Here is an 18,914-nt window from a genome sequence, read left to right on the forward strand (position 1 = left end):
AAAAATGTGCCAAAATGAGCAAAATAACAATGCTTGTAGTTTAAAAAATTTTAACAAAATAATTGTTTGAGTAATTGAACTTTGTTTGAAAAATTTCACAAAATGTAACTTGAAGATAATTTTTCATCACTTTAAAATGTTCCTTACATGGGAAAATTATGAAAAAAAAGTTTGTTCCAATGTATCAATCGTTTGAGCGTAAAATGAACTTCATCATGTCATATTTTCAAAGCAATGGAAAACTCTCAACTTTTTTCAGAAAAAGTTTTCTAAAATGTTGATTATGGGTACAATTGATCCCCTAGAGTTGGGTACAATTAATCCCCCTTCCAAACGGCATATTCTTCTTCTGAATTGATCGTCATGATTGCTGATAACGAAATTACTAATATTTATCCCAAAACTAATATTTAAAAAAAAAAGACATACATCGTCTTAGCCGATTTAGGCTTTACAGACTGAATAAATGACGTGGACAACTTAAGATTAACATTTAACACCCAGTACCGAGATGGGAATCGAACCCATGCCATCAGTGGATCAGCGATTACCGTCTTACCACTCTAACCACTCGACCACCGAGACGTACCATATTTATCGAACAATTGTCTGAAGAAAAGAGCAAAACTAATTAATTTTCTCTTAATTATAAAGAATAGCGTCTTTAAGTATGCGATGTTATTAGCGTTGAGACAAAGTTATAGAATTTTCTTCTTATGTCTGCTATAAATTGTGAAATGAGAACAAACATGACCAAAATAGTCAATTAACATTCTATCTTGGAGTTTTGTTAGATTTTTATACAAGGATTAGGGCTTCCTGAATAAAAGATCAAGTCTCCTTCAATAGGGAATCAAGTCTCCCCTAACTTCAGAAAAATCGCAATTTTTTACTCCCACGAAAAAACTTCTGGTTTATCAACGGGTTCAAGTATAGTTCTAATTTTTGGAGCATAGATACTTGAAGTTACAAGCTGTCAGAAAATGTCAAAGACGACGAGTTGCTAAATTTTTCCAAAAAGATATGGTGAAAATAAGAAAAGGGGATCAAGTATCCCCACTCTCCCCTACATATTTGATACTCTCTTCGACATAATAAAACAGGGTGATATCTTTACTTTTTTTAAATAAATAAATGAGTCAGGGGATCATTGTTGAACAATATTTGAATGTGCGATCGAGACTTCCCGTACCGCCTCGGGTCGAAAAACAATTAATCCCCCTTCCAATTAATCCCCCCCCCTGGTGAGTTCTCATACATAAAAACATACATACATATTCACATTCATACATACATAAATGAGTCAGAGGATCATTGTTTTCGTGAACATGGCCTTTTCAAAAATCAAATTATCCTGCAGCCTAGCTGAATTACTGTTCAATGTACTTTACCCCAAGAATCGTTCCGATTTTACCGTTTCAAGTCACATCGATTACATCAAATATTCATATAATGGATAGCTGTAAAAAATAACAGGTTTCTTAATTCGAGTTAAAACATTAAAACATAAGAGATTTAAGCAACAGTTAATCCAAAGAGTGGATTGCGATCTATAAAGATTATTCAGAACCAAAAAGGGATATTTAGTAGGTATGTATTTATAAATACTGTTTTAATATAAAGCAACTGGTGTTTTCGTAATACATATTTTTATTCAGAGCTCAAAATCCATATTCACAGTTATAACACAATGAGCTAAATTCACGTTGAGCATTAATTTGAAAATGGATTTTGAATTATTTTTAGGCGTCGCTGATTACATTTTTTATTTCTGTAAGCTCTTGTTTTCGATATACCTTTTCAAAATAAGTAAAAAATCATCAAAAAAATCGTGCACTTTTTTATCCAAAGTGTGACATATTATAAAGATTTGGAAAATAGAGGTTTTATCTTAATGATCAATTTTCCGGAAGATGTTGAGTAAATTTGTCATCTGGGTTAAAGTTATAGAAGTATTCATTTTTCATGTTATGTTTCTTCGTTACTGAATTTTTAAATCATTTTGAACCAAAGTGAATATTTGATATTTTTGAAAGCTTTAATAAAAATAGATTAATATCTTCAGACAAATACTTAACTAAAAAAAACTTCCTTTTGTGATGTCAGAAATATTTGAAATGATATCTATTAAATTTTCTGAAAGTTTGTGACATTGATCTTTTCAACGTGTTGTATCTCTGAAACAAAATTATCTATGCAATTTAAGTGTCGTTTTCTACCGGGAATATACCACCTAGTGACGCTTTGTTTTTCATGGAGGTTAGTTACTTCATCAGTAAATTGATTGCACTCTGATTGATTTCTCTCACTGATTAATTTCAAAACTTCTAAAACCATATCTCTAACAAAAGAACTGACAGACAAAATCTGACTGGGGCTTGTGATATAGCTCAGTTGGCAAGTCTGTTGCCTCCTGAGCCGATGTCCGCGAGTTCGAGCCCAAGAGTAAACATCGATCACAGTTGTACCGGATAAGTTTTTCAATAACGATCCGCCAGCTGCAACGTTGAAAAAGTCGCGAATGCCATAAAGATGGTATAACGACTATAATCGAAACAAAAAAAAAACAAAATCTGACCAAATGATTGAGTCGGAACGCAAAAATCTTTCACCAAAAATGTGCCTTTGTTTTGATGGTTTCTTTGTGAAATAAAAAAATTCTGTTGTATTCGACTATTTTCTTTGCAACAAGGTAATAGCTCAAGTTTAACATTCGGAAGATCTTTTTGTGCTTTTTGAAGCGAATATTCTACTCTTAATCTTAAAGGTTGATTATTTCAATAACAATTGATTAAGTTTCTTCATCAAAGAATAGTATTAACAATCACAAATTAATCTGTTTTTTCATATTTTTTGAATACATAAAAAACTCAACAAAAAAATAGATTTAAAGTGTACATAATAAAAAAATCAGATTTTCACTTATTTCATAAAATATATGTCGCTAATTGTTAACTATTTGATTCGTTTCAGTTCAAATAAAATTTAGGTTTTCAAAGTCAGAGGGGGATAGGTGCCAAAATAATCGATTTGAGTTAAGTTTACCTATAAGAAAAATCTTATCTTAATCTACATCCGGTTCAATACACAGATTTTTTTTTAACATTTTTAACACTTTTTCGACTGATTTGCAACTATTCGATTTAAAAAGAAAATGAAAAATTGAGCAACTTGACAACTTTTAAGCGAAAGTTTCATTGGGTCTGTCTCTGATTCGGAGGGCTTCATTTTAAAATCAGGCATGAGAGCTTGAAAAATAAAGTTCCAAAAGATTCAAACCTCAGAATTTGATTTTGATAATCTTATTTTAGAATTAAATTTAAATTTAGATATTTATGAATCGAAACCAGAATTGATAATAATTTTTTTTAGATAACTGGGAGATTTTTTTTTAGCATTTGCATCTTCAAAAATGTGTGTATTATTTTCATTTGAAAGATTCATTAATGAGTTTATAACGTGATAATTTTTTTAACCTCTAGATATAAAAATCACGAAAATAATCTTTAAACCAACACTTTTTTGCAGTGATTATTATATTTTCGCCGTTTGTTTCTATTAGAGCATGTTTGAGTTTTGTAAAAGGATGTCAAAATGAGTATATTGAAATTTTGTTGAAATTATCATTATTCTGTTCAATTTCATATTTGTCAATACACCTCTGCTTTTATTTAATGAAATTTTAGGGGAGGAAGAGGAGGAAACCTTAGGCTTGTGATACGATCAACCACGCTATTTTGCTTCGGAAGCTAGATACCTATCAAATCTATTCGCAAATTACCTGACTGACATGATGCAAAACACTCAGAATCAACGCAACCCAAAAATAAGAACGCCAGCGCATCAAAACAAAGTTTGACTAACCTTTTTGATTTTAGGCTACTGTCAAAACTCCAAAATTAAAATTCGAAGCTTCAACTGATCACTAAAAAAAAAAAAATTCCTTTTGTTTTCAGTTAGTTTCGTTTTGTAAGCGAAAAAAAAAACTAATTCGTGTCTCTGGTAAAATGCTTTGAATTTGATTAAATTGTATTATGTATAATTCATTTTAATTTATCGATTAAATATCAAGAAAAAATCCAGTGACGATTGCAGCCTGGTTTCCCTTCGGGGAGCATCCTGCAGGTCGGACCTATTGATGTTGAAAGAAAAATGTAAGCTTTAAGTTACGTTCGTTATAATGGCAACAGCACTCTGTAATTCCAGACCGAATTCATTAAAAATTGCTCCGAGATAAATCAGGGTCGGGGTTCTAAATTACCTTTTTCAAATACTTCCGCGGAAGTCAGTCAATTACAAAATATATATTCTTAAAAATATAATAAATGAGGAAAATATGACCAAAAATATTGTCTTTAATAAATTTTTATAATCGCTTTTAATATTATTAGCCCAACAATTTGAGTCTGCTCATGATTTTAATTTAAACGTTGTAAGTTCAATTGGTGCTCAAATTGCCCTTGAATTTGGTTATATTCTTTCTAAACAAAATGTGTTTGAAAGTTCTTGTGAGACAAATATTGATGAACTTAAATTGATTTTCAAAAAAATTGAAAATATGAAAGCCCCGGGGGAAGATGGGATTTTCTATATTCTTATTAAAAAGTTGCCTGAAAGTAGTTTAAATTTTTTAGCTAAAATCTTCAACAAATGTTTTCACTTGGCTCATTTTCCCAATAAATGGAAAAATGCCAAAGTAACTCCAAATTTGAAACCTGGAAAAAGTGCTTCAGAGCCTTCAAGTTATCGACCAATTAGTTTGCTTCCTTCTTTAAGTAAACTATTTGAGAGAGTTATTTTGAATAGAATGATGATTCACATACATAAATCAGAATTCTATTTTCCCTGATGAACAATTTGGTTTTCGTCATGGACATTCTACTACACATCAACTTTTGAGTGTAACTAATATGATTAACGCTAGCAAATATGAAGGTTATTCAACTGGTGTTGCTCTTCTTTATATTGAAAAGCTTTTGACAGTGTTTGGCAAAAAGGTTTAGTAGCTAAATTAGCTCGATTTGATTTTCCTGTATATCTCACCAAAATTATTCAAAATTATTTGACTAGCCGAACCTTTCAAGTAAGCTATCAAAATTCATGCTCTGAAAGGACACCCATTAGAGCTGGTGTCCCTCAGGGCAGTATTCTTGGGCCAATTTTATACAATATTTTAACTTCTGATCTTCCTGATGTACCAGAAGGAAAAGGTAGAAGATTATTTGCTGATGATACTTTGCTTTCAGCCAAAGGTTGGAATTTACGGGTGGTACGCAGTAGATTGCAACAAAATTTAAATTCCTTTTTGAATTACTTGAAAATGTGGAAAATTTCTCCTAACGCTTTCAAAACTCAACTTATTTTATTTCCCCATAAGCCAAGAGCAAATTTTTTAAAACCTAATGAAAACCATTCCATAACTTTTAATGGGGTTTCATTAGAATGGTCTGATCACTTGAAGTACTTGGGACTCACACTTGATCGGAATCTTACCTTTAATAATCACATTGAATATCTTATTCAATCTAAATGTAATAAATACACTAAATCTCTTTATTCTCTCATCAACAGGAAATCGAAGTTGTGTCTGCGAAATAAGATGCTGATATATAAACAGGTGTTCCGACCAGCGATAATAAATGTAATGATGAATTGATACGAATAAAGATATATTAAAAAAAAATCGCTATTCGGTTCATCAAATGAAAAAATCTCAATAAAAAATCCCTGTCGCATGACATGCACCAAAATTGATTTGAAAAAAAAGACGTTTGTTCTCAAGTTTGGGAAAATCTCCTCAAACTCATTTTCGTTGGGAGCCAGTTTCATCGGATTTGGATTATTTTGGTTCTACAGGTCTAGAGTGTACGTACAAATAAATCAGTTAACAAGTGACCCTGGAAACTTAACTGTACCCCATGGTAGCAATCTAGGTTCGCTCTTGTTCAAACTCTACGTAAATGATCTGCACATATTACACTTTATTGGAAAACCTAGACTGTTTGCTGATGATGCACCACTTTCGTATGAGCTGACCACTCTGATGTCAAAACGATTATTTCACTAATGTCAATTGACCTGGGAATGCTTTAAGTTACTCTCGCTCAATCTGGATAAAACCAAACACGTCATCTTTAGATCGACCAACCACCTGCCTATGCACCATGGTCAGCTGAAAGTCGACTCAAAAGTTATTCAACGGCGCAGATTATTTCTTACAAGATCGAGAGGAAATCTAGCATATAGAAGAGCAAATACCGAAAAATTATTGAAAAGTTATTCTATTCTAAATTTTTAATTTATAGAGGATTTTACCAAATTGGTCATTAGTTCTCTCTTTAGAAAGATATATTTATAAAAAAAAAGATAAAAAATGATGAGGAGGATTTTGAGAAAAAAAAAAAATCAACTCCCGCGGGCTTTCCCTGCTCTTTAAAAAAAAGCAGCAAGCCCCGAAACATTGCCCGTTACATAAGGGCAGCCGGCAGCATAAATTCTAATAGGATGGAAGGGCACGGTTGTCACATGTTGCAACCTTCATGTTGCGCAGCTACTGTTGCAACTATCATGATGCATGATGCGACTTGTTGCATGCTACATTGTTACCTGCTACCCTCGATTGAAGGTTCATTCGTAGCATAAAAATATGCACGAATGAACTCATCACCATCCGAATGAACTACACCGTAATGAATAGGTCGGCAATCTGGCAATTGCAAAGCGGCACGCGAATATCCCGATCAAAACAAAACCATCTTCGGGTGAACGCGCCACCCTGAAGGCGTGTTGAATGAACTCATTGCATCAGCATAGCTTCACTCTCTTTTCTTATGATTTCTTCTGAAGCCGAATCGATGTTGGTTTGATTGGGTTGGGGTGGAAAGTTTCTCTCACTATCTACGCTCTCTTTCTCTCTCGCTCTTAGGTTTATCTGGGGTATCTGGTTATGGTCGCATGGTGCAACATATGTATGGGCCATCGGTGGAGGATGTTTTATGCTGCTCGAAAAGTCCGATGGAAAGAAATTTGGAACGAGTCAGTCCGCAGTTGACGTTCGTTGCGTTTGGACGGAGTTAAACCGTTGCTCCCGGTAGGCCATTTGTGAGGCCGTGGCATAATCCTTGAATGAGGTTTTTGTTTGTTGCTTGAGGAGGAGTGAGGCTTCTTCATCTGCACTCGTTCGAAAGAGCCGAATAAACCACAGCCATTGTGGGAAGAACCATTAAACGTTCCGGAGAGTGAGAGAAGAACGAACGTCTTGGGTACGATACGGGTCGCGTGGTGTTTTAGTTTTTTGTTTTTCGAAAGCGGCCGTCCGCATGGTGAAGAAGACCCAAGCAGTGAGTGTTTTTTCGGTCGTTTTTCGGTCCGTTTGGAAGCTCCAGTGAGCTGGAGTGCTGCGGCAATCATAATTGTGGAACCCGTGGACGTATTTCTGTGTAACAAGGGGGGGCTCACATTGGAAAGGTGGGCCAGCGGCCAGTACGTGTAATACCGAACGGATCGGTAACATAGACGTTAGAGTGCCGAGGATTTGATGTTGGAGTGTTTTTTCTTCGATTGGAACCAACGGTTGATACTTTGAACCTTATTGGCTTGTTTGTTTGGTTTGATTTTTTTTTGTATCGAAACGTTGAATCGTTGAGAACAACAAAATCGTGGAGCAGAACAGGGAATACAAATAGAAAACCTACAAAAAATACTACAGCAGAACGTATAACGACGACGTCCACTTGACTTACCGACTCGTGGATGTTTCCATCTAGGCGAATTACCTTACAACGATCGGCGCTTGTGGAGGCGGAATCTAACTAGTGATTGCCTTTTTCGTTGGGCGGTTTTGATGAGCTTCTTGCAAATAAACAACGATCTCTACAGAGCGAGAGCTCATGTGAATTTTACACAACGCTGGAGAATTGAATGCTCGCTTTGACTGAAGTTGGAGTGTTCCATTCAGACAAGTTCATGCCCATCGGTGATTGAACCTTTTCATACGGAATAACTATGCAAACGATGAATGGAGTTCGGATTCTGTGAAAGCGTAGTGAAATTTAGTGAATCCTTTTGCAAAATCATCGCAAAACATTCTATCCGAGGGTAGCCAGTGAAAAGTCAACTAGTAGAAGAACAGAATGACCTCGAGTGACGTTGGTGTGTCGTGGGTGACAAACCGCGGTGGATTTTTGCCCCGGCTGGTGCTGTTCACCCTGCTTCTGCCGGCAGCAGTTTTCTGCAGCACCGGAAACTCGGCAGTCTTCGTGGAAAAGTCCGCTTACAAAAATGTCGTCATCGAGATCAGGGATAATGTGCCGGTGGAAAACTGCCAAACCATTTTGCATAACGTGGAGGTAGGTGCAATGATGATATGATATATGTATGCGGGATGTTGAACAGAGCTGAAAAATCGCTACCAACTATGAAAAAGTAGTCAGTGGCGCAGTGCCGAATGTTGGGGATGATAGATTGTGGAGGATTTTTTTCGTGACCCAAAGGACTTTTTTGAGGGTAACTTGACCCGGAAGTGACACTTCCCCGTGAGGAATGAGGGATTATCTTGTAGTCCAAGTGACAGGTGACAGAGATTTTTCACTAGGCTGAGAAGAAATGGAAACTGTTTAAGGGATGGATTCAGTTTTACTTTTTTTCTCGAAAAAAAAAAAAACTCGTCATTTCAACAATAATTGTACGATACTGAGTTTTGTTTTGAAATCGGATTCATAACAGTAAAAATTATCGCTATATATTTTCGTTCTCTTGATTTGGAAAATACAATAACAACCATAATGCTTTATACGTTGTTTAAAAGTTTAGGCGTTGCAAGGGAAACGAAATAACACAAAAAAAGCATGCCAAACTTTGTCGATTTTGCTTGATTTTTCGTTTCAGGAATTAATGGCTTAATTTAAGTTGAGCGCAAAACAAACATTTTTGAAATTATGTTCCTAAATAAAAAAGGAAGCTGCCATTTTTTTTTCTTCTAAAGTTAAACCAAAGAGGTTCTATTTTTTTCAAATATTAGCATGTCCGGCAAGTGCTGCCACCATGCGGGAATACCGAAACTAATAAATTCATATCGTATTTTTCAGTACAGTGAATTTCGCGTAAAGTACAACGTAGTAGATTTTTGGATGACATACAAATTTTGTGTAAGACGAAAGATATTTAAACTTAGTAATGGGTGTGATTTGGATGACAAAAAATGCATTGCAATTACTCACTTATTCAACGCTAATGAGAGAAATTGATTGAATTTATTCAAAAAATAATTTTTGTTCGTCTTCTGAATGAATAATTTTAACCATGATGCCATATATTTCAATCCAGAATGCGATTTTAAAATCCAATTCTGAATTTTGAATCTGAATTCTGTATCTGAATTCTGAATCTGAATTCTGAATCTGAATTCTGAATCTGAATTCTGAATCTGAATTCTGAATCTGAATTCTGAATCTGAATTCTGAATCTGAATTCTGAATCTGAATTCTGAATCTGAATTCTGAATCTGAATTCTGAATCTGAATTCTGAATCTGAATTCTGAATCTGAATTCTGAATCTGAATTCTGAATCTGAATTCTGAATCTGAATTCTGAATCTGAATTCTGAATCTGAATTCTGAATCTGAATTCTGAATCTGAATTCTGAATCTGAATTCTGAATCTGAATTCTGAATCTGAATTCTGAATCTGAATTCTGAATCTGAATTCTGAATCTGAATTCTGAATCTGAATTCTGAATCTGAATTCTGAATCTGAATTCTGAATCTGAATTCTGAATCTGAATTCTGAATCTGAATTCTGAATCTGAATTCTGAATCTGAATTCTGAATCTGAATTCTGAATCTGCATTCTGAATCTGAATTCTGAATCTGAATTCTGAATCTGAATTCTGAATCTGAATTCTGAATCTGCATTCTGAATCTGAATTCTGAATCTGAATTCTGAATCTGAATTCTGAATCTGAATTCTGAATCTGAATTCTGAATCTGAATTCTGAATCTGAATTCTGAATCTGAATTCTGAATCTGAATTCTGAATCTGAATTCTGAATCTGAATTCTGAATCTGAATTCTGAATCTGAATTCTGAATCTGAATTCTGAATCTGAATTCTGAATCTGAATTCTGAATCTGAATTCTGAATCTGAATTCTGAATCTGAATTCTGAATCTGAATTCTGAATCTGAATTCTGAATCTGAATTCTGAATCTGAATTCTGAATCTGAATTCTGAATCTGAATTCTGAATCTGAATTCTGAATCTGAATTCTGAATCTGAATTCTGAATCTGAATTCTGAATCTGAATTCTGAATCTGAATTCTGAATCTGAATTCTGAATCTGAATTCTGAATCTGAATTCTGAATCTGAATTCTGAATCTGAATTCTGAATCTGAATTCTAAATCTGAATTCTGAATCTGAATTCTGAATCTGAATTCTGAATCTGAATTCTGAATCTGAATTCTGAATTCTGAATATGAATTCTGAATCTGAATTCTGAATCTGAATTCTGAATCTGAATTCTGAACCTGAATTCTGAATCGAATTCTGAATCTGAATTCTGAATCTGAATTCTGAATCTGAATTCTGAATCTGAATTCTGAATCTGAATTCTGAATCTGAATTCTGAATCTGAATTCTGAATCTGAATTCTGAATCTGAATTCTGAATCTGAATTCTGAATCTGAATTCTGAATCTGAATTCTGAATCTGAATTCTGAATCTGAATTCTGAATCTGAATTCTGAATCTGAATTCTGAACCTGAATTCTGAATCTGATTTCTGAATCTGATTTCTGAATCTGAATTCTGAATCTGAATTCTGAATCTGAATTCTGAATCTGAATTCTGAAACTGAATTCTGAATCTGAATTCTGAATCTGAATTCTGAATCTGAATTCTGAATCTGAATTCTGAATCTGAGTTCTGAATCTGAATTCTGAATCTGAATTCTGAATCTGAATTCTGAATCTGAATTCTGAATCTGAGTTCTGAATCTGAATTCTGAATCTGAATTCTGAATCTGAATTCTGAATCTGAATTCTGAATCTGATTTCTGAATCTGAATTCTGAATCTGAATTCTGAATCTGAATTCTGAATCTGAATTCTGAATCTGAATTCTGAATCTGAATTCTGAATTCTGAATCTGAATTCTGAATCTGAATTCTGAATCTGAATTCTGAATCTGAATTCTGAATCTGAATTCTGAATCTGAATTCTGAATCTGAATTCTGAATCTGAATTCTGAATCTGAATTCTGAATCTGAATTCTGAATCTGAATTCTGAATCTGAATTCTGAATCTGAATTCTGAATCTGAATTCTGAATCTGAATTCTGAATCTGAATTCTGAATCTGAATTCTGAATCTGAATTCTGAATCTGAATTCTGAATCTGAATTCTGAATCTGAATTCTGAATCTGAATTCTGAATCTGAATTCTGAATCTGAATTTTGAATCTGAATTCTGAATTTGAATTCTGAATCTGAATTCTGAATTCTGAATTTGAATTCTGAATCTGAATTCTGAATCTGAATTCTGAATCTGAATTCAGAATCTGAATTCTGAATCTGAATTCTGAATCTGAATTCTGAATCTGAATTCTGAATCTGAATTCTGAATCTGAATTCTGAATCTGAATTCTGAATCTGATTTCTGAATCTTAATTCTGAATCTGAATCTGAATTCTGAATCTAAATTCTGAATCTGATTTCTGAATTCTTAATCTTAATCTGAATTTTTCATTCTTTTTCTGAATTTGAATTCCGAATCTAAATTCTGAATCTGATTTCTGAATTCTTAATCTTAATCTGAATTCTTCATTCTTGTTCTGAATCTGAATTCTGAATCCTAGTCGCAATTCTGAATTTGAATCATAATCGATTTTATTTCATAAATTTTGAAGCGGAATAATTGAATTAGATTTTGATCTGAATGTGTTTTTGTTTGTGTATCTTTAAAACAATTAAAAAACCCCAGAAACATAAAGTTTGTGAAGTCTTTTAACATATCCGATTCATGATTTGGAAAAAGTACCAGCCATCCAAAGTTGTTTCAGCTTTACATCACGTAAAACATAATCGACTCCAAGTGGATTGCACCATCCATGTAATATTCAATTTTTTTAAAGTGCACCACTCAACTGTGCATTCCTCGAGATCTTCCAGAGGCAGCACTCAGGTGAGTGGAAAACCTCTAGAAAAGTTTCCACCCGATAAGAGCTCGTTCGGAATTGATTTCTTCTTCAAGTGGGCCCTGTAAGTTGTGCCAGGGAACGCAACGGTTTGGCTTGGTTTTGATGGTTTATACGAGGACCGTATGCGCCCGGTCGATTCCACGCGGCATTCATACAAAGTAAAGCCCGGCAAAACTTTGTCTGAGTAGAACGAATTCTTTTGAAAAGTTTCCTGGAGTTTTTTCTGTGCCTCTGCCCCCGGAATGTGGGTAGACTTTTCCTCTGATGGAGGTCAATCATAAATATATAATGCCGGGGAGCCACGACCTCGGAATGGGGGAGTCCGAAGTTTCCACTCATCGATCTTGGGGAAAACTTTTTCCTCGGACACCCACGCATTCCACGGGGGAATCGAGGAAGGGGTCGAAACAAACCAATGAACTCGAGCATCGGATTTGGCACCCTTTCCTGGGAAAGTGTATTACAAACCCATTAGTGATTATTGTAAACAGCAAATAAAATAAATCCCTGGTATTGAAAAGTTCGTTCAATGGAGCGTTAGGATAATTCCACAATCTTTTGAAGGTTCAAGAAGAAGGATGTGAATGGAATTTTGTCGTTGTACGATTAAGGCTTTTGGACCAAAGGATTTTCAGAAAAAAAAAGTTTTTCCAGTCGAGCAGACACGTACTCATTTTACGATAACACAGACAACAATAAACACAAAAATGGCATCTCAACTGGAGTTACGCTGCCGCAAGATGTTATCTCTCCTAGTATATACAGCTTCCGGATCGATTGCCAAATTATTCTGGTATTTTGATCTTTGACGGGACCCCCCGAAAACCGTAACCCGGGGATGAACGTTCGGATTCCCTGTTTGTTGTGGTTGAATTTTTCCGCTTTTGGCCACCAAACACCCTACGTTTACATGTATTTAGGCATTTTGGTAGGAACGTAAACATACTTGGAGATATCTATGCGGAATGGAAAATTTCGGCTGTGCACCAGAAAATTCCATAAACCCGGCGAAGCCATTGCTGTTTGTTAACAATAAAAGTTGCTGCTGCCAATGTTTCCGGAGCACATTGTCTGCGGATTTTGTGTAAAACCGTAAAATTCAAGAAGAGAGCGATATATTCTAGCTTCGGAGTCGAACTGAGAGCTCCATACTTTGATGTTTGTATGTTGGGAAAACTTTTTTCCCGTACAGCAGCTACTCATATGCATGCTAGGATTTTTGGCAAATGGGTGAGCTATTGCATTCAATAGTTGGGTGTTTGGTTTGCCAAATTGGTACAGTTGAGACTGGGTAAATTGTAAAAAAAACTATTGGTGGAATGCTTCTTTATTCTATACTCAAAAGTAAAGTACATGTATTTTTTTTATCTAATTATTTTTTAATAGTCTTCGGGGATCTCTTTGAGCTTCTCTCAATACTCGGATTCATTGCGCCTGAAGCTGTGCAACGAGTTCCGGAGATGTATTTACATTCAAGCACGTTTTGACGGTTTTCTCATTCTGGTGACGATTTGAAGGCTGCAAACTTTATGACACGCAGTGCCACCTAATATTTGTTTCCGAAGCTATCAAAAGGATTTATATTTGAAAGATGCATCATTTGCCACATGCAACGAATTTTATAGAATGTACAAGCCCAATCCAATAAGAGCTTGGTAACTTTCACAATGCTTTTAGCATATGTGTAATAATATAAACCCCGTTTGAAGATGGGGTTGGGTAAAAACGATAACAAATCGACAAATATTAAAATTTAAAACTTTTCCCATAAGTTGAAACATCTCATTTATTTGTGTAATCAAGCTAAGCTAGGTTGAAACATCTCTCTTATTTGTGAAAAAAAATTTACAATGATTACATAGAAATATCGCTATGAGGCATTTGTAATGTGATTCGAAAATAAGGAAAATATAGAAAAGTGTAAAAATTTCTACCGAAAAAGTATTTGTTTTTGTATTTGTTTTGTTTGTTTTGATTTTCTTTTCAAATAATTAACTTCATAAAGTTGCTGATGCACAGTAAACATTTTCGTAGGTATGTTAAAAAGACATACACCGTCTTAACCGATTTAGGCTTTACAGACTGAATAAATGACGTGGACAACTTAAGATTAACATTTAACACCCAGTACCGAGATGGGAATCGAACCCATGCCATCAGTGGACCAGCGATTACCGTCTTACCACGCTAACCACTCGACCACCGAGACGTTTCTAATGAAACTTGGTTCTACATTTCATATAAATTGTCGAATCAACGCATGAAACTCGATAAAAACAGCATTTACCTACCAAAGTGAAGGTAAACTAATTTTTAACTTCTGGCTTAAGCGATAAGAATTATACAAATTCCACGATATTCATCACTATATTCGTACATCCTGAAAGTATGCGAGAAAGCACAAGTTTTGCTCTCAATGCATGCAAACCGATGCCAGCGACAATATGTGTTGCTTCTCTCATTGGACAATTTTTCCAAATGAACCATCAGATTTTTAGCAATCTGGTTAAACTGCTGATCGCAGGAAGTACAGCAAGATTGCCCAGCAAACATTTTTGTGGGTATATTTCTCAACAACTTTGTCATACGTTTCATATACATTATAGAATGATCGTATTAAACTCGAAAAAACAGCATTTACCCACCAAAGTGGAGGCAATATACGTACATATTTTCAATTTCTGGCTAAAACGATAAGAGTTTACGATTTGTGCAATATTCGACACCATATTCATACATACCGAAAGAATGTAAGAGAGCACAAATTTTTCTTCTCAATGCATGCGAACCGTTGCCAGCGACAATATTTACTGCCTCTGTTATCGGGCAATTCTTGCCAATACACTATCTGTTTTTAAGCAATCTGGTTGCACTGCTAGTCGCAGAGAGAACAACAAAGCTGTTCTCTCACTTGACCCACACGGGAGAAAGCAAAGGAACGAAATCGTCCTCAAAATCTGCAAACATGGCGGACTTCCGCCATCCGCCATCATATCCGATTTAAACCATTTAATCCGACTTCGAGTAACGATTTTTACGACCTTTTACTTGCGTTATTGGATTTACGATTCGCATTAACATTTTTAATGACTTGAGCTAACATTTTTATGCGATTTTATGTTTGTGGAGTGTTATCTCACTTGAATCCCGCGCAGGAGAACAAATTTTCAAACATGCCGGACTTTATATCATAACCGATTTATACCGACTTTAAGTAACTATTTTTACGATTGTGTACCTATTAGGTAGGAATTGCGATTCGCATTAACATTGTTAACGATTTGAACTATCGTTTCTAGTGCGATGTTATGTTTGCTGGGTAGAATATCGTTCCTTGAAGATGCTTTCAAAAGATTATACATTATTGAAATCTCCTTTCAAAACTTAATTTTTATAATGCATCATAAATTGCTGATGGTGAATTCGATGGTGAACGATAAGTTTTTTAGCCCCTACGGTTGTTCAATTTTTGCCAGCTTTCGTAGAACAAAACTGGTTGTTATAAAAATAAACTTCTGTGATTTTAATTGGTAAAATTTATTGACTGGGTTTTAGTGTGTTAAAGAGCTAGAAAAATTTCAAACTACCAACGCCAAACTGTCGTCTTCCAATTCGAATCAATCCAGCATTAGGACTCATGCTAGGATGGAGAGCGGCCAAAATGCCATTTTCCCGAGGGCAATCGCCATTAGGTGGCAGTACCTACTAGATATATCATCGTCGTAGCACAATTGATCTATAACGGCAGAAGAGTATAGAGCAAAAATCTATTTCTCATTGCATTTTTATTTTATTGAACTTCGAACTCTGAAGTTGGCTTGCATGCTTGCTGGTTTGCTCGAGTCGCAGCTGCAATATTTTTTTTCTGCAACTATTGATTTCGTTCATGAATTTCCTAATGGCAACCGGATTTTTATTGCAATCGAACGAGGAAGTTTTCTGATGTAGTTCGTGGATTTATTTGGATTAATTACTTTTAGAAAACATTTTTTTTGGATACAAAGCTATCTCACGACTGCATCGGATAGGGATGGAACGGTCTTACGTAACAAATTTGGCATCTTATTAAGCCGGTTTAATCAGTCCGAGTGATTTTCCTCGCTTCAGATGGTGAATAATTTAATTCACAGACTCCCAAAAGGTTATGTTTTGAATTTCGTTATGCACTCGAGTAATGGAAAGAGTGCAACAGAAAAATCTCTACTCGCTGATTTATCTAACGTTTTTCCCTCCGAGATGCAGTTTGTTGCACCTTCCAATCTACGGGAAGTGATCAACGTGAGCTGGGGATTGTGTCGTTAGTTTTTCCGCTTCAATCTGCACCAAAGAGGAGATGCCCAAATTGCAACACCAAAACATTGGGGAAAAAGTGCAAATGTACCGAAAACCCGAGCACTTTCACAGAAACACATAGCTCTCTGCCTCTTGATTGCACGAACAGCATCTTTCTCATAACTTTTCATTTTGAGGCTTCGTCTTTGAAGGACTCTCACGACCACGTGGAGATGCACTATAATTCATCTCAACACATTTTGCTAAAATAAAAGAAAACCAGCAACTAGGCGACAGCTAGCACGCGCGGAGAGAAACGGAGGCACCACACTTGTCAAAAGTGTAGAAATGTGTAGACTTTCTGCTGCAACTCATCGAGGAGCTCCCCCCTCCCGCCCCTTTCGATGCAGTTTTCCGTTTTTCGCATCTTAACTGTCCGTCCACCGTCAGTCGCTGGGAAATTGCAAGAAAAACATACAAAAGCAGAAAAAGAGGAAGCAAAAAAACAAAAATCCGAAAGAGCCTGGAACAAGACTTAGAGACGAAGCTTTGCTATGCTCAGTGCCTTTGTATGCACAGCAGTGATTGAATTTTGCTGAGCATGAGTTGATCAACCATCTCTCGCTCAACGCTTTACTCGGAAGCAAAGGTTGCTTTGAGGCAGCGAAAACGACAAAACCGATGATGTATACGCTCTCAACATGGCCGCCTTCATGAAGCAATATACATTCGAGGCAGCGAATCCAAAAAACCAAACGAATGGCTCTCACTCATCTCCTGTCACAACCTTGAGGGAACCGAATTCAAAAGGCAGAGCAAACCCGAGTCTCCTCGTTTGTGCCTGGATCGAATGCGTGAGGTTTTTCTGCTATTGCTATTATTGCACAGCAACCGCAAGCAGGCAGCTAGTTTTTTCATTTCTTTTTCTTCCCCCCTCTTTCACCATACGTTGCGAGCCGTGCAACGCAATAAGTTCGGTTGTTTTTGTTGTTGCCTCAACCTTTGCGGTCGGCTCGAGTTATTCAAATTCAACAACGTAAATGAGTATGTGTGCCTCGTCTTCTTCATGCATCATGTAGCAACCGAACGTTGAGAGAGTTCGTTCGGGGCAGCAAACGGATAGTGTCTCTCAGAGCAGATCCTCCTCATGGGGGGAGGTTTGAATGAATGTATATGTATCGTCTCCTGTATAGCTATGCGAGGCCTCAAAGTGTTTATTTTGAATGCCTCTGATGAGAAAATTGGTGAGGATTTCAATCACTGATGCACAGACATGCTCCAAGTTCGCCGCAGCTGTGAGTTTGAGGGCTTCCTCCACTTTATCTTCTTCTGCTTCTGGGCTACTCTGGTCTCTGGTCGTATGGTGCCAGGCACTTGGCTGAGTTGTCTTTTCAACGGAATCGGCCCTACAACGGCGATGGTAATTGGTGGGAAAATTTTTTAGCATAGGAAAACTAGCAGACCTAAGTAGAGGTAACTATGTCTAGGCCCAACCGGTAATGGAAGGCTGGAAAATGTGCTGCTGGCAAACTGCCTGCCGTTTTTCTTCCTCCGAGCTGGAGATGTGAAATCGGTGGGGAAACGAGGGAAGCGGAGGCTTCCGATTCGTACTCAAGTCTCGTTTCAGGCTGCTCTGCCAATCGTCTTAACCCTTCCTTCGAGACCGGCACATGTTCATTCGATGGTCGCCGTGAAACGGAAAGTGTAAAACGTTCGAGTTTTTCTTACAAATCTTCCCGATAAAGGTGATTCATGTCTAATCAGGGCTTTTCAGTAAGGAAAATTATTTTGAGTTTGCTTTCTCAAAGATGAGTATTTTTTCATTTTTTTTTTATTCAAAGCTACCTATTTGAAGCACAAATTATAAAATATGTATATCATGTTTTTTTTTATTAAGAATATTCCCACTTTTTTCTTTCCTATCCCGTGAAGTAACCAAATCATCTAAGAAATATTTCTTGTATTTAAATTCTCTTCCAATTTGTTATCATTTGCAAGATAAGCATCCGAGTTATTAGGAAAGCATATATGGGAGCTCCCCTTCCCCTTCCTATTAGTGAAAGGAAGAAGAAGCCTTAAACAATCAATGTTACAAAATTCTACTTAAATACCCTCTGCTATTAAATTTGGATGATAAGTTCTCGAGTTATCCAAAAATACTGTACGAAAATTTTCCTCCGCCAAAAAAAAAAACATTCTTCGTAATCGAATATTCATCCATGATAAATTTGATTTTTTGTTCGATTAGTTCTCTCCTTCGTATCCTCCAGTGGAAGAACATATGGGTCTCAAACATCGTAGAAACTTTATTCGTAGCCTTATACCTTTCTATGTGAAATTTGAATTCATTTTCATGATTAGTTATCAAATAATGCGTTAAATTGAATGGAAGACTCCCTCCCCCTCCCTTTGTATCAACCCAATTGAAGAGGGTGATGTCCCTAATAATCATA

At 35.9% G+C, this 18,914-nt stretch overlaps 1 protein-coding gene across 1 annotated transcript in view; it reads left to right on the plus strand.

Moving 5' to 3' along the window:
• The first annotated feature begins 7,047 nt into the window (after positions 1–7,047).
• LOC129740280 (calcium-activated chloride channel regulator 2-like) overlaps positions 7,048–18,914 on the plus strand; it is a 33,456-nt gene continuing 21,589 nt past the window's right edge. Inside the window, exon 1 of the mRNA XM_055731892.1 lies at positions 7,048–8,348. Within this exon, the coding sequence (XP_055587867.1) occupies positions 8,133–8,348 (216 nt within the window). The 5' untranslated portion in view covers positions 7,048–8,132. The remainder of the gene's footprint in view (positions 8,349–18,914) is intronic.

The sequence above is a fragment of the Uranotaenia lowii genome, chromosome 1 (genome assembly GCF_029784155.1).
Source record: "Uranotaenia lowii strain MFRU-FL chromosome 1, ASM2978415v1, whole genome shotgun sequence".
NCBI lineage: Eukaryota > Metazoa > Arthropoda > Insecta > Diptera > Culicidae > Uranotaenia > Uranotaenia lowii.